Source organism: Equus przewalskii, chromosome 13 (genome assembly GCF_037783145.1).
Source record: "Equus przewalskii isolate Varuska chromosome 13, EquPr2, whole genome shotgun sequence".
NCBI lineage: Eukaryota > Metazoa > Chordata > Mammalia > Perissodactyla > Equidae > Equus > Equus przewalskii.
Window position 1 is genome coordinate 11203485 of NC_091843.1, and position 16506 is coordinate 11219990.

At 49.7% G+C, this 16506-nt stretch overlaps 1 protein-coding gene across 1 annotated transcript in view; it reads left to right on the forward strand.

Moving 5' to 3' along the window:
* SLIT3 (slit guidance ligand 3) overlaps positions 1-16506 on the forward strand; it is a 587735-nt gene that overhangs the window by 473452 nt on the left and 97777 nt on the right. The window contains exons 12-14 of the mRNA XM_070569056.1: positions 3118-3189; positions 14352-14495; positions 15803-15966. Of these exons, the coding sequence (XP_070425157.1) occupies positions 3118-3189; positions 14352-14495; positions 15803-15966 (380 nt within the window). The remainder of the gene's footprint in view (positions 1-3117; positions 3190-14351; positions 14496-15802; positions 15967-16506) is intronic.

A 16506-nucleotide genomic window follows, 5' to 3' on the forward strand; every position in this document is an offset into this window, starting at 1 on the left:
GAACCAAAGGTTAACCCCCCAGGGGTTCAAGGACCCCCAGGGGCAGGAAGGCATGAGCTTTGTCCTGATTCTCTCAGTGACTCACCCCGGTTGGCACAGGGAATGTCACTTGAGTCTTCTGTGCGTGTTTCCTCACAGGCAAAGTGGGGACAGTGACACTTTCCCTGATTAACACACATTCAGTGGTGACCATGATCACGGTGATAACAATAACTGGCAGTACTTATTGAGCACTTACTGTGTGCCAGGTGCTGTTCCAGGCGTCTTGCAAGTCTAATCCTCATAACTACCTAAAATACAGACTCTGTCCTCACCTCTCTTTTACAGTTGAAGAAATTGGGTCATCTCAGTTCCACACAGGCGGGGGTTTTTCTCTGTTTTGATCCTGGCTGAATCTCTGGCACCTCAAACAGTACGTGGCACATAGTTGTTGTGCAAGATTAAAACTTGTTGAATAAATAAATGTAACTTATCTGAGGTCCACAAGTGGCGGAAGCAGGATTTGGACCAAGCAGTCTGACTCCAGAACCCACTTTCTTGATCCAATGCTATGCTACCTCTTGAGATAATGCACAAAGGATAACATAAGATACAAAAAGGTGTCATCGGTTGATATTATTTCTCTCCTTGGTGACCTGCCCACCCAGGCAAGAGCGAGGATGCTCAGAGGCAAGCTGTCCATGCTTTACCTCTCCATGCAACCTGTTTGCTTAATGAATGAGTGGGCAGGTAACAAGATACACATTTTCCCCCACCTGGGTCCATCCCACTGGGAAGGGGCTGAGGACAGGGATTCAGCTGTTGCCTGCTGCTAGCAGAGTAAATTAGTTTCATTTATCGGATAGAACATCTGGCTGGGATATCAAAGACAGGATTGTGTGTAAGATTAGTGTCTGCTTATTGTGCTGAAGATCACAGAGGGGAAGGGAGAGCGGCTGTCTGCCGCCAGGATCCCAGCCCTGCCCCCATCCTCCCGTTCCCCGCTTCTGTTTCCCTCTGCTGGCGTTTGGGAACAGTCTAAAGACAGTGAGATGCTTCTAGTCTTGCAGGAAAAGAAATTCAAAATCTAGTTGTCAAACATGAAATTGGCATGCCACTAGCCAATTCTGAAATGTATTGGGGTGTTGTCTAAGTGAAATGCCTCTCACCCCCAGTTTATCCATTCATCTATTCAGTAGACATCTACTGTGTGCGGAGTAGTATCATAGGCACTGAGAATGTAGCAGTAAACTGGACAGACAAAACCCTTGGCCTCGTGGAGCTTTGAACACAAACACACCCAGTCCAAACTCAGAAGTGGCCGAGGTAAGGGGCAGGAAAGCATTTACCCCACACCTGTTCGTTCATTCTTTCAGCAAATATTGATTGTGTTAGACTCTGCTGGCTTCTCAGCTCTAGGGACCCAGCCATGAACAGGCCACATAATGTCACCACATGCACTGAGCCTACATTCAAGGGTGCTGGGAGACGGAGGCAAAGAAAAATTTTAAAATAAATAAATATATAAGTAATATAACATGATATAGTGAAAACAGTTGAAGAAATAAAAGGGGTGGCAGGTGGTGGAAAACATTAACTAAAGTATTCAGGAGAAGCTTCCTGAGGAAGAGATGCTTGAGTTCAGACCTGAAGGGTGTGAAGGAGACAGTCAAGGAAAGACGCAGGGGGAAAGCCAGATGGGTCCACACCCAGATGCCCCAGGTGGACCCACAGCCCACTTCAGCCTGCTGGAGAGTGGTTTGGACCACTCGGCTTAGAGATGTCCCCTATGGACGTATGACGAGTGGTGCGAGGACCTCCTACCCCAGGACCCAGGGCCCTACCAGCTTCTGCCACACTAGAAGTTCTGACATCAGCTGAGACAAGCAGACAGTGACATTACTACATTTGGCACAGTGAGCAGTGGGAAATTAATATGAATTACAAATGTGAGCCTGAGCCATCATGCTGACTTTTATTTAGTCATTAATTTGTTGAAACATTAATGAAACACACTCGCAGGCTGAGCGAGACGCTCACTCTTCAATCCTGGTGGCATCTGGAATATGGGGGTTTGGTTTAGCACTCCCGTTTACCATTTCCTCATCCTAATCTTTTGCCTCCTCAAAGGCAAACAGCCTGGATTTGCAATCCAAGGAGGGACTGAATAGAGCATTCATTCAGTGCACTTCAGGGCCCAGGAGAGAAGGGAAAAACAGCAACAACCACAAAACCCTCCTTAGCTAAGTTCCCTCCATCTCAGAGGAGGCTGGATCCAAGTGACAGTGAAGTCTGTGCCATAGATGAGAGCACAGAAGGCCAGCAGTGTCTTCAGCACCTGTGCTGAGGACCAGTAGATCCCACTGGGCACTGGACTGGAGAGGCAGACAGCAGGCTTCTTCCCCAAGCCCCACAAGTCATCAAAGACCGGCCCATGAATAGGAGACCCAGCGTGAGGGACCTTGTAGGCCTACAAGAGAGAGGGGTAAAGAATTGAGAGTTCCTTAGTTCCTGGAACTCAAAGAATAGGAAAAACGGCTGGAGTGTCGAGGCTGCCATCACTCTGAGATAACATTTCCTTGCTCCCCAGGTTTTCCTGAGAGCCAGTCCTTGACTCAGCAGTCCCTGAGTCTTCTGGTTAGGACCCCAGATACCCAAAGCCCTGTCTAAGTGGATGATTAAAGGACTCAGCTCAGGAATTCCTAGGATGCAGTGGGATATTAAAGGAAACGTACTATAGGCTAGACTCAGCCTGATCAATACCCACTAAGGACAAGAAGACACAGGTCCAGCCAGCTTCCCACACGTATTATTTATTGCCGGGGTGTGAGTCATATTAGCAGCTCAGGGAGACACCACAAAGGGACTGCTGCTTCCTATTGTGGTTTATTTATCAAGCTGGGTTGCCCAGGAGTGAAACAGGATAGAGCCCATTTCTCCTCACCTCCCAGACAGCCTGCCCCTCCAGCCCCCAATGGCACTCGCCTGCTGTCTCACTGGTGAGGAGAAGGGATGAGGCAGGCTGGGGAAGGAGATGCTCTGAGATGCCCCCCAGAGTCGGCCAACATGATGGCTTCCTACGTGAGTTCCAGTGGCCTCTCATCCGCGGTGACTGCTGTCTTCTCCACTCTTTTCCAGGGTGCTCTATGGGAACAAGATCACTGAGATTGCCAAGGGACTGTTTGATGGGCTGGTGTCCCTACAGCTGCTGTGAGTAGGAACTTTGTCACTGTTTGTGTCTCTGGGACTATTTGCAGGCTCTTTCCTGCAAACTTTGAGCCATGATCTGTAGAGCTCTTCTTTTGATTTTATGCATGACAAAAGGAAAAAAAAATTCTGAGCGGTCTACCCCTCACCTCCATCGCCTCTTATTGGTGGAAGGAGAGCCAGGGAGTTGGCAGAGGGAGGCCAAGGTCAATGTGAACAAACCAAAATGGTATAGCTCGGGAGCTGGCCCAGGCATGAGTCACTAACCATAGGTTTAGGGGCCAGAAATTAAGCCAGAGCTGAATCCTGCAAGGGGAAGCATCTTGCAGGGATGTGCTTGGAATTTAGGAACTAGAACATTCACACACCTTGTTCCAATACTAAAGGTGAAACAGAGCTGCTGATAGACAGGTGACCTTGAAGAAGGGTGGGGGTGGGGCTGAAAGAATTAGAGAAGAGCATAATCAGTCACTGATGTGACTCTATCTAGGTAAGATATGGCTGGTGGGTGGGAGTGTTTATTTAATTTAAAGGAAGATTTGTTGCCCCAAATTTTAAGCTCTGGGATTATATATTTGCATTTATTTTATTCTGGTCATTTGAGCCTAAATGTTTGAAGAAGATAATTGAACTCTGACGTGGAGAGGCAAGGAAAGGAATTTAGCTCATCTTGTTTGTTAAGATTTTATGATCGGGGAGAATTATCTCTGGTTCGGGATTAGGCAGCCATAGCATCTACACGCATGTACTGTGGGTGTGGAAGTGTATGTGTGTGCATATATATGTCCATGTCTGCTCGGTGACCATCACAATTCCTGTTGATATTACGAATTGACCTTGAGTATCCCGTAGCAATGGAGAATACAAGGTCTCAGAGAGGTAAATGACTTGCCCTCAGTTATACAGCAAAACAGGTATGGAAACTGGAGTAGAGTTTACGTGAACCTATGGCTCGGAGGGTTCCCAGCCCTCTAAATAGCACAAGATCTGTGTCTGTAGAGGTGTGCATGAGTACAGGGGTGTGTGTGTGTCTTTTTAAAATTGCCTCTAAGTCCCAGGCAATGAGAAACGGCCTGGGGCCTCCCTGCTTCCCAGCCAAGTGAAGCTACAATATGAATTTGCAGACCACGTAGTTAGGCTGGGTCTCCAGATAGGAGGGAGGCCAGGAGCAAGGAAGGAGAGATGAAGATAGGTAGCACATCTCACATGGCAACACCCAAAGACTCTTCAAGACAGAGGAAGTGAAACTTTTCTTCAGCCTTCCCTTTCTCATGTGTTTACTCCCTACCCTTCCCGTGTCCTTTAAGACTCAGCCCTAGACAGATTCTCCTAGGATGGTACAATAATGTGAACCATGTCCTGATGAGATGCCCAGCTCCTTTGCAGGCAGTGCATCCCTCACAGCAGTGGTCAGGCTTGATTCAATGAAGCAGAAAGCAAGAGAAAGAAAATTCTGTATCTTTTTCTCTGCATCTCCCCCACCTCTGTCTCCGTGTCTGTCTCCCTCTGTGGGAGTATTCATGTTCAAAGGTCCCAGGACCGAGTGGGCCTTTGAAGCTATTTGTTAGAATGACCCGCCAGGGCTCTGCAGGGAGCTTGGTGTTTCACAGATGGTGTTCTTTGCTTGTAGCAAAGAAACTGTAAGTTATAACTGCCACCATAAGGCTAGTTAACTGTAGCTATCAATCCCTTGAAAGAAGAATAACACTAACATCGGCCTTGAGATAGATTTGGGAGTGTTGTGTTCCAGTGGGCTGCAGCAAATATCCTTCTACAATCTGTGCGTTTGGCAAGGAAAGGAAAATGCCCTTGCATGCATTAAGGAGAAACACGGTGTGCATCAGTGTGCCTAGCAGAGTGCAGGGCTTGTAGCAGATTCGATAAGTGCATGTTTTTCTAAAAGGAAATATATCTCAGTTCCAAGCTGACAGCAGTCATGAGTGAATAGAACTAGCCAAATTTCTCATGGGCCAGGAAGGCAGCTCTAGTTTACGATCACCATTTTGAGCAGATGGAATTGAGTAGCTGGGAGTGAAGAGCAAGAGTTGACACAACTCAGTCAGGCTCACTTTCCAGAAAGAACTAGCAACTGGAGCCGTCATTGGGCTTTGACCTGCTGTTGAGCAGTTGGAAAGCAGGTCCTGATTACATCTAATTTAGCATTCGGCCCACTGTAGATTGGATTTCTCCTTGTTAGACTGGAGACACTCTGATAAGAAGGCTTTGATTAGAATACCCTGATAGTCTGGGTAATTTCCTCTCCTTTGGCTTGAAGGCTTTTTGCGAGAGATTTGTGTTTTTTTCTTCTCTCTCTGTCTCTCAAATCATTGGTGCACAGCAAAGCCACCTCTGCCACACGAAGTGATCTTGGATATTTCCTTTCTGGCGCTTGTTGTGCTGCTGTCAGTAATAAAGTGGGTACGTTGTAGTTGGTTGTCCTGCCCGACCCCCATTCTCTGTTTCTCCAAACTTTTCAGCCATCCTACCAAGCTCGCCCAGCCTGGTATGTACCCAGCCCTCCAGGATCATTTTCTTGACATGTTCTTTTGGGCGGATGGCGAGCACTAATGGTACAATGTCTCAGGCTGCAGTTTCTCAGAGTCTGCAGCAAATGGGTCCATGTGGATGAGCCTCAGCAGTCCTGGGAATGACCCCCTAACCCTGATAGCCTGTCCCCTGGGTGTCAGCCTCGCAGGAGTCACCTCCTTTAGTTTAAGTTCCAAAAGCTTAGAGTTCAAAGAAACTTGAGGGCTCCGAGCACAACCTTCCACCCGGCTGGTGCAGAAACGCCTCCCCTGCGCCCTCTGACAAGTCTTCTGTCGCTCGTTTGCTGATGGCTCCTGTGATAAGTCATCACTGTGTAGTTAGGAGAGTAGGAAGCTTTTTGTTATATTCAGCCTCAGAATGGCTTCTGGGAAACTCAGGAAAGGCTACTCTCGTAGTCTTCAAATGTTTGAAAATAACTAGTATGTCTCCCTGTACTTAATCCTAGACCGGTCCAGTTCCTGCAGACATTCATTGTATCGACACATAGGCCTTGGTTATTAGTAACAGCCTTTATACGTATAGGATCTGGGGAACGCCAGGTAATCTGTCAGCTTAAAACAGGCTGCTGGGGAGCTAGTCAGGTACCCATTTGGACAAGAAGAAGGGACAAGAAATTCCTTCCTAAACTGCTGAGAACTGAAATATCTCACACGGAGGGATCTCAGAATCCAAGTTAGGACAGGACATGCCACTGGGCACGTGCTCCCAACACCAGGGACAGGAGCAACTGGATTACCAGAGCAGTGACCTGTCCTCTTCTCCCAGGCTCCATCCATCTCACCGGAAACTTAGGGTGAACGTTCTTGTTCCTCTCCTTTCCCCTGCCCACCCAGGCCCCTGGGCTCCTGGGATGTCTGTGGAGATAGTGACCCTGCGTACGCAGCCCCCCAGATCCTTCACCTTGTAGCTCAGAGGTCAGTCCTCCCCAAAGCAAGGAAAGCGGTCAGTGGGTCTCCAGAGCCGTCACTTCCTCCTCTGATGGGCAGCTGCTAGCTGCACTGTTATAGCTCCCCCAGAGAATAAAGAGCATTCACTCAGTGCTCATTGATTGCACCGCATGCGTAGGAAAGTCACTCAAGGCGGGCAGGCAGTCATTTGAGGTGGAAGCCTTCATGTAAATGTGGGCCGCGGTCGATGTTAAGCCTGCTCCAGGAGGTCTTAAACCAAACCAGGCTGTCTTGGGGCTGGAATAAGTTAAGACAACCTGGGCACCTGTTGTTCGATTTTCTTGGAAGGCAGACAAGACCATTTGAGGATCTTGGAGTTTGCCAATTACAGGGCAGTGAGCAAAACCTCACTCCCTATGGCTCACTTTCCCTCACCAGCTGTTTCACAAGTATTACTACTGCTGCTAATAATAGCAGCTCACATTTATCAAATACTTAATACATTCCAGAACCTGTGCTAAGCAATTTCATATGCATCATCTCATCTCATCTTTGCAACAACGCTAAGAGGAAGGTATTGTCGAAAGGCCCATTTTACAGATGGAGAAACTGAAGAACTGAAGGGTTAAGTAACTTGGCCATTGTCTCTCAGCGTGTAAGTGATGGAGCATTGGAACCCAGGCCGTCTGATTCTGGAGTCTGTGCCAGAGGCTTCTGCTTCAGCCCCAGTCACAGGCAGCTGTGCAGAGCTGGTTTTATGACACGTGGAACCAGAATTCCTCACTGGCTCAGGCCGAGGAGGGGGTGCTGCTGGACTGACTGTTAATCAGCTCCTCTTGTCATGCTTCAGTCTAAGTCACAGGCTGCTGTCTCCCGTCGAACTTCCTCTGGTTCGTTGTCATCACTGACGTTCGCCCTGAGCCCTGTGACAGGTTGAGGTGAAAGGATGAAAATTCTCCCCAGAAGAAGAGGCAGACTTACTTTGAGGTGCATTCTTGAAGGGGGAGCTCTTCCCTCTCATGTACCTGGTGCTTCCTAGGGAAAGTTCTTGAGGAGACTTAAATTCTGGAATTATTCCATGCCTTGGTCATTGAGTAAATGGTTTACCCCTCTTAAAGGACTGACTAGTAACCAGGTAACAATCAGGTAGGCAAGTGACCACCCTACTAGCTGTTGGGAGAGGGAAGGGGCAAGCCAAGTCACACTGGGTGAGGCCACTTGATCTCCTGATAGCAGGTGACGGCTCCCCTGTCTGGTCTCTCAGACTCTCAGCCTCCCCCGGTCGCCATAGGAAAGCGCAGTTGCCTGCACCCTGTTCCTAGGGCCCTCCTGTGTCTTTGGAGTTAAAGGGGGGGTCTTGTTTTTCAGACATGCCACCCCATGGCATTGCTGCATTTGCAGTTTGAATCACCATGACAACCCACAGCCCCTGCCAGCAGTGCAGTCATCATCGGGAGAGAAGGGAGGAGTCATCTTTGCCCCTCGTTGGGACTTGGAGGGCTCCTCCCATTTCCTCTTGAGAGTGTTTAGCATGACGTGGCCCAGAGTAACCCCCCATTCACAAGCACAGAGAAGATTCCGGGCAGGGTCAGAGTTCCTTGACCTCGTGGCACCAGCTTCCTCCCCATGTCCAGCCTCAGTAGGTTGCTGAAGGTCAAAATAAATGCCCCATATTTCATAGGGGAGGGATGAGCGCATGCTTGTTCTGAGGCAAGACAGTGGTCCTTATTACAATTAGTAGGTAAAGAAATTCAGGATGGCACAGGGTTAATACTAGAGAAATAGAAAAGAGGAAGACACATGAATGAAGGCAGTTTGACTGCATATCCCACAGCTGACTCAGGGCTCCAGAAGAGCTCCCCTAATTGGTATCCTCACTCATAGTTTATGCCAATGTGTAATAGTGGTAAATACTTCCAGGGACACACAGAACTTTTCTTTTTTTTTAAATAACAAAGAGCCTTTATAACCCATTCTTTAAGAATCATTCTCCTCCTGGTAGAGCCAGAGAAAGGGCGGTGCTCTATGGTTGTTGGTACCTTCTTTCCTCCCCTATGTGTCTGCATCTGAGTGCGTATGAAAGACAGACTGACCACCCAGCCTCGCTTTGGGGAAAGGAGGCTCCGTGAAGCAGCCCCTGGCAGGAGCCTGCACCCATCTTTCTATCCCCTGGTCTTTGCTGGAAGGGCTTCCTTTACTCTCCAGGAAGCAGCCGCTACACTCTTTCTTGGCACCAGTTTCCTGAGAAGAGCTCGTGCTCCGGAGTTTGCAATATGCTTTTGACATTTCCAGACAAACACCACATAAGTAGGAGGAATAACGTAAACGCTGTCTTCCGCAGACCCCTGGGCAGGTGTGGAAAATATAAATACCGCTGAGAATGATAGCTCGAGGCCACGGAATCAACATGTGAACCGCTGGGGTTGCCAAGGTGATTTTAATGCAATTTATCATTAAACCTGACTCCAGATGTTTGTGTTTTCCAAGCCTTGCAGCCCAGGCATGTGAGCCCTCAGAGAATCTTCACTGAGCAGGAGATGTGGGCAAGGGCAGTAACTGAAAGTGGGGCCTCAGAGGTCTTCTCCTCCATTGCCCTCTGTAGGGAGACCGGGTGTGGGGGTCCTTTTCACAGATCAGGGTGGACCTCATTCCCCTCCTGGGGCCCATCTCCCCGTGTTATCTGGACTCTGAATGAATGGAACTGCAAGCTGCTGTGAGTGTTGACAGCACCTGGGACTTTTCTGGCAGGCAGGCCCGGTCCCCTAGCAGGAGGACTCAAGTCACAAGAGCCCTCCTTAGCCCAGATTCAGGGTATTTCACTCCCCCTTCAAGCTCCAGCTCTGTGGCTCTCCATGGCTTCTGTTTCCTGCCTTGCTTTTCCTGAAGGCGACGGCTCCTGGAAAAGATTATCGCTCAGCAGCATCGTTATGTTGGTTAATCAACGAGCTGAGTGCTAATACCTCTTGACATGGAACATATGTGGAAGCCGAAAATGCTCTGAGAAGAGGGGGTGGCGGAGGGCCTCGTGGAGCTAACAATTGGAAATACATTTAGAAGGTGATGTACGGGTACTCCTGCTCTCGGATGTGCCACTCTCCTTAATTTCCTCTGACTGGAGCACGGCTCTCTTTGTTCTGTTTTACTGTAGAATCCTCACTTTGTTAATGAGAGTGTCTACAAAGCACGTGCTTCAGCCCCCTCCCATAAACAGTAGGTGATTCCTACAGTCCCTTGGTGGGCATCGGGGTGACAGAATGGGTGGGGGCACAGTCTTGGAACTAAGATAGCATGGATCCAAATCTCAAGCTACCACTTGCTAGCTGTCCAACTTTGGTCAAAGGGACTTAAGCTTTCCAAGCCCCAGAGGTGTCCTCTGTCCGATGGAGATAACACTTACCTCACAGGGCGGTGGGGAGATTCAGAGTTAATATGTATAAGGTGCTTGGCGAGTGCCTGGCCATGTGTAATCCTTATTACCTGTTAGGTCGTGTGGCCCCTGCTGTTCACCTGGCCTGGTCATCTCAGAGCCTTCACTCTTTTTGTTTCTATGACCTCTGAAGTTCCTTTGGGAAGTGAGTCTTGGAGCAGGTGACCCCAAAAGATGGTTGGATCTGCTTCTGGGGAAATATTCAATAAGTCCCCAGCCCCCTGACTCACTGGATCCAACAGCAGATCAAGCTGAGATCTAGTTGGGGCATCAAGTTTAAAGTTTGAGAGTCAGGCAGCCTCTTGAATGTGGCAAGCTGGAGAATACTGTCTGCTTCACCACTGTCCCTGGTCTTCCCAGAGTGGAGTGAGAATTCAGGGTGAGGGGAGCGCAGAGCCAGGCATACCAGCTCCCAAATCAGCATTTAGTCAGTGATCCTCAAGGTTGAAACCCTGCTTTGCACCTGTGCAAGGCATTCAGTGAAGAACCCGCCACTTTGTGCCAATGGCAGTTTGGGGAGCATCCCATCTCTGCCAGCTTGGTGCCAGGTCCTTCCTAAGAATCAGCAGGACTCCGGATGCCTCTACAAAACCAAAAGGCAAGCAGTCTTCCAGACCCAATCAGACCTCCGTCCACCTAAAGCGTGCCCAGGTGCATTCCAAAGCTAGCAAAAATAGCCCAGAGACAGGGGACACTGTCCATCAGGCATAGATACGAGAATATGGATTTTGCATGATGGATAAGAGATGAACTTTGGAGTCAGACAGGCTGGAGTTTCACTTATCACTGGGTGACCTAGGTCAAATCCGTCACCACTCTGACCCTCAGTTTCCTCATCGGCAAAATGAGGACAATGATTGTGCTGCTCTGAGGGTGAAAGTAAAGACTGCATGGAAAGTGCTTTGGACAACACTTGGCAGAGGGCTGCACATAGAGCTGTGGGCTCTGGAGATGCCACTCCATTATTATTATCGTTTCACACAGCAGTGACACCGCGACTCCTCAAAGGCGGGTGAACCAGGACAGATCAAGCAGCCTTGATGGAGAAAGAGAGAGAAGACCTGTGTTCAGAACTGCTGAATCCCGCTTCAAATCCTTGTTTCCTCTCAATTTGCTCCACCAAAGGGTGTTTGTTTAATTCCCCTCCAGCTCTTGTCCTTGAACCAGATAGCTTGGAGATCTTTTCATGGAAGCCAGACGGGGCTGAGTGGCTGCCAACCATCCTCCCAAAGGAGAGAGGACAGGACAGGCTGTGAGATCTTGCTGGGGCTAGGGATCAGTGAGGCTGTCCCCCGCATCTAAATCTGGATAAGCAGCTTAATTTTATCTCTCCCTGCCCAACACGTCTTGCCTTAGGGAGCCAAGCCTCCTGGGAGAAAATAAGTGACGGGGGGACTCTGCCCTTTTGTGTTGCCATTTGCTCCTGCTTCATACACTCTGCTCCTTGTGCTGTCTTTGTCTAGGAATTCTGCCAGCCTGGGTTGTTTTGATGCCTTCTATCATTGTGATAACATCCCATGCTGAGAGATCTAGGTGCAATAGAGAATAAGATAGCATCTGGATCAGAAAAAGAAGCCTCGATAGTTCTGATGGGTGAGGAGGGTTATCAGAGCAGCTTGCAGTTTGGATACCTTTTCAAGGCAGGTCCAAATTGCCCCTCCCCTCTCCCCAGGGCCATCGTCCTTATCCAGTGTCTAGCACTCCCCAGTACCAAGCACTGCAATTGAGCTTGTGAATCTGCACTAGGGTCTCAAATCTAAACGCTCACTCAGGCAAGGTAGGCAGAATGAACTGGTGAAGGGCATACAATAGGGAGTAGTGAGGACTGTGGTGAACAGAGAGGGTATGTCCTATCCAGAGGGGGCAGCCACTCCGTAGCTGCCTCCAATGGACCCAGTGTTGCTAGAGCTTCTGAAATTTTTTTCAAGAGGAAATAGAAATCTGGTGTGTGTGTGAAATTTCCCAATTTTCAAAACACTAGGAGGGCTGAATGAACAGATTTGCATGTGAGATGTTGCAGTATGTTGCAAGGAGGATTCTATCCTCAGGCATGAAGTTGGCACCTTTGACCCAGTCTGTTTACTGCATAGTGCAATCTTTCCTAGCCAGATGATGCCCTCAGAGGACCCTGAATGTCTGTTTGGAACAAAGCATTTACCACATACTTTGTTTTTCCTTCTAAACAAACAGACCAAAACAATGTGTGTGTGAAGGGTCCATTCCTGACCCTGAGGTGCATGGCCCTGTTGGATGCTCTCACTTTTCTCCTTGTTTCTCTGCTCCATGGCCTCCTTCTTGGAATGCCCCCAAAATGGAGTGACCTTGGCTAAAATGTAGTACATAAAGCCCAGGAAATTCTCAGGAAAATGCTGCAGAGGGGCTCGACAGACAAGCGGGGTAGGTAAAACCTTCACAGAGAAGACACCAAACCCTCTAGAGACCTGAATTATCCTATCTACTTCCAGCATGCTCCCTGGAAACACTTGTGACCTTGAGCAAGCCCACCCAACTCTTGGCCTCAGTTTCCTCACCTATAACTTGTGAGGCTGGTGCCCGTCTGCCCAGGTTACTGTGAGAATAATAGGATATTGGGAAAGCACTTTGGAAAACATGAAACGTATTCTAGCAACGTGAGCTTTTTTCCATTGCGAGGCGAGAGGACATCCGTGTGGACCCCTGGGACCCTGCCCATTATTAGCCAGATTACACAGGCAGCTCTTCCACTGTCACGGCCACAGCCGCCTATCTGTACACGGATGCGGAGGCGGCACGCCGGCAGCAAGGGAGAGGCGCACGGATGGTTTAGCTCCCCTGGGCAGCCCCGTTCCCAACTAAAGTCCCCCTGGCTGGCATCAAGAGCCTCCGGAGGGAGCCAGCCCACTACGAGTCTCATGGGTCATTCCGCACAAGGGAAGCTCTGAGCCAGCTTTGAAAGAAGACATTTTTAAAATTCAACATTTTTGCTGGTTGGTTTAGTTCCCCCCTCTCCCACTTTCATTCAGGAAGGAGCGAGAAATGATTTTGCACTGGTTTCGAGGGCACAGCTAGTCAGTCTAGTGTCATAGAGGAAATTCTTAGGACCCAGTTTCGCTTGACTTGCCAGCCCCATTCTGGGAAACTCTCCTATAACCCTCATGGCATCATCTGTGCTGGATCAGAATTTCACCGAAAAGGCAGCTTCTTTTGACACTTTTCTTTTCGATAGGGAGAGGGTCTGAAGAGCTCAAACCACAGCAGAAGGGGTCCCTGGTGGACGGGAAGGCTGACCCGGGGGATCAGTGCCACCTTAGAGGAAGGTGACCCCTGGAGTTGCATGTGGAGTTGGGTGTATTTCTGGCACAAATGCCTGTGCCAAGCCCTGAGAATAAAGGGAGGAATGTGGAAATGGATGTCGTTAGTGCCATCATAGAACTTACCGTCTTGGATGGGAGGCAAATGATAAACAAGAAAACCAATACCCTATAGTCACACATGGAGGGAAGTGCTGCAAAGAAATAAACAGGGCTCTGAGAGACGATAACGGGGGGTTGGAGGTCCTGTACATGAGGTGGTCAGGGCAGGCCTCTCTGAGGAGGTAGCGTTTGAGCTGAGATGCAAAGGAGGAGAAAGAACCACCTTATGAAAGGGAGGAAGAGTGTGTTCAAAGGACCTGGGCCCAAACACACATGGTGTACCTGAGGGACCAGAGGGTAGTGAATTGGGGGTGGGATGGATGAGAGGGGAAAGGTGCAGAGGTCAGATCACATGGGACCCCATCTGTGGGGGTGGGGGGTTGAACATGTGTGCATGTGCGAGAAGGAGAGAAAAGGAGAAGAATGTATATGTACCTGCACGCATGCCTACCCATGGATGTATTTTTTCTGGGAGGATGACATATGGCTTTCATCAGATTTTCAATGGGATCAGTGACCCAAAACAACTCTAAGGAATTTTCTGAATCAAAATTGCCCTTAGTCAATCAACTAAAGCTTTAAAACATTTGTGCCAGATGATTTTTGTTTTCTGATTCCTGGAAGCTCTGCATTCTAAAGCAGACAGTGAAGCACATGGGGTACCACTTCTGGTCTTCCTGCACAGGCATGGGTGCGAGGATGGCTCCAGGGGTTGGCAGTGTGCAGCACAGCATCTGTGGTGATGACATGCAAGTGCCCGGATGAGTTTCAGTGGCCACAAGAATGCAAGTAGCAGGAGCCCAAGGCTGTAGGAGAGCTGGGGGGCCCTGAGCCCAGCCCCTGCAGGCGCAGCCCTTGCCCCACAGGTGATGACCAGGGTTCGTGGGTCACCGGCCTCTCTTCTGCTTGCAGCCTCCTCAATGCCAACAAGATCAACTGCCTGCGGGTGAACACCTTCCAGGACCTGCAGAACCTCAACCTGCTCTCCCTGTATGACAACAAGCTGCAGACCATCAGCAAAGGGCTTTTTGCCCCTCTGCAGGCCATCCAGACACTGTGAGTATGCCGCCTCCACTGCCAGCACGTGCCCAGGCAGCAGGTGACCCCAAACACCCAGTCACAGAGAACACCCAAAATGAAGGCAAAGTGAGCACATCCAGGAAGATCTTTAGAGCCTGCAGTGAGAATGGAATCGTAACTCTAGTACTAGCTTACCTGTACTGAGTACTGACAAAGAGCTCAACACCGCACTGAGTACTTTCCCTGTGTTCAAACCTTTAAGCCTCACAGCAACCCTGTGAGTAAGGTGCTGTTACGATCCTGAATTTCTGTGTGAGGAAACCAAGGCACAGAAAGGTTAAGTAACTTAGTCAAGGTTGCACAGCTAGTAAGAAGCAGGATTTGAATCCAGGCAGAGTTGCTATTCACCTGCTCTCTTTACCATTATGGCCACTGTATGCTGAGCAGGCTCCAGCTCTGCTGATAACTCATTCTTGCCCACCAACACCCCCGCCACCCTGAAAACCAAACCTCTCATCCGGGTGCTCTGAGAATATCGCAGCTCCCTCTTTAGGGAACAGTTCCTCACTCCCAAGCACTGCAGGTGTTCATAGAGTGGTGGACGCTGATGACACCTGAGCACAGATCTCAGCTGTGTTTGGGGGCTCCAGCCCCAAGCTTAGACCCTAGCTCAGCGCCAGGCCTGACCATGAAGTGGAGGCTTCTGGAGACCCTCTGAGTCATCTGGCACTTACTGCCCCTGTAGCCAGAGACAGGAGCCAATAAAGAGTAAGAACAGCTGCCGCACACTGAATGCCGACCATGTGCTGAGCACTGTGTATGGCACTTGGGAGAGTGTTCTCACTGAGCCTGGGGAAGCGAGACCCACGGTGCTGCCCTCGTGATGAGGAGGATAATGACGACAATACCCACTACTCTGTATGGAATACTCCCATGTGCCCATCGCCATGCCAGCTGCTTTGTGTGTCTGGTGTTACTGAGCTGGGAGAAATAAAATAAAGGCTGCTCTCAGCGTCAGCCCTGGCCTGCAACTTGCTTTGCCCATCAGAAGTGGCATGGGTGAGAGTTGAGGCAGCATTGGTGGGTCCTGCCCCATGTGGGGAGATCGGCAAGACTAAGTCCCCAGACTGGATGCCAGCTGCACCTGTGACTGTCTTTTGCAGACAGCAGGCCTCAGGCCCCCTCTCTGGGTCCTGTCTAAAAGGCTCCATGTCCTCCAAGGCCTCCTGGGGTGAAGAGGGAGGGAGCCTGGCTCTGGGATGCCAGGACCCAGCACCAGGCAGGGGTGGTGGAGGAGCGCAGCACCTCGGGTCGCTCCTGATGAACTCCCATCCCTCTCGCAGCCACTTAGCCCAAAACCCATTTGTGTGCGACTGCCACTTGAGGTGGCTGGCCGACTACCTCCAGGACAACCCCATCGAGACCAGCGGGGCCCGCTGCAGCAGCCCGCGCCGGCTGGCCAACAAGCGCCTCAGCCAGATCAAGAGCAAGAAGTTCCGCTGCTCAGGTAATCAGGTTAGGGAGCTGGGCCCCACTTTCCGACTCAGAGTACAGCAGCCCTGGAGAGGCCAATAATCCAATCTGGAGGACAGCGAGCGCTGTAATGGCTCCTGGGGAGCATCTTTGCAAATTAAATTGGGGAAATTCAGTTAGCCCTGCAGAAAACCAATTATCTTATGGATTTAAAATAAAACACACACACACAATAAAAGCATGGAGGGAGGGTGGGGAGAATGCGCGGTTTCAGGAGAGACAGAACCAGGCAGCCGCATATCTCCAGGGGGCCTGTACACACGTGCCCTTTAGATGCTACGATTTTTGCTTGTTTGTTTGTTTCTCAAGCATGCTCCCCAAGTGGCAGATGGAGAAATAAATATATCCCAGGCCAGGCTGCAGGCAGCATCTAATCTTAGGGGCCTCTCATCTGCTCTAAGACTGCCTTGGGTGCGGCCCTTACACTATAGTGTGTTATAGGTTTCACAGACATTCTCACCAGCTATGGTACGTTCTGATTATGGAGAGAACAGCAAAGAGTTGTGCTCGAGAA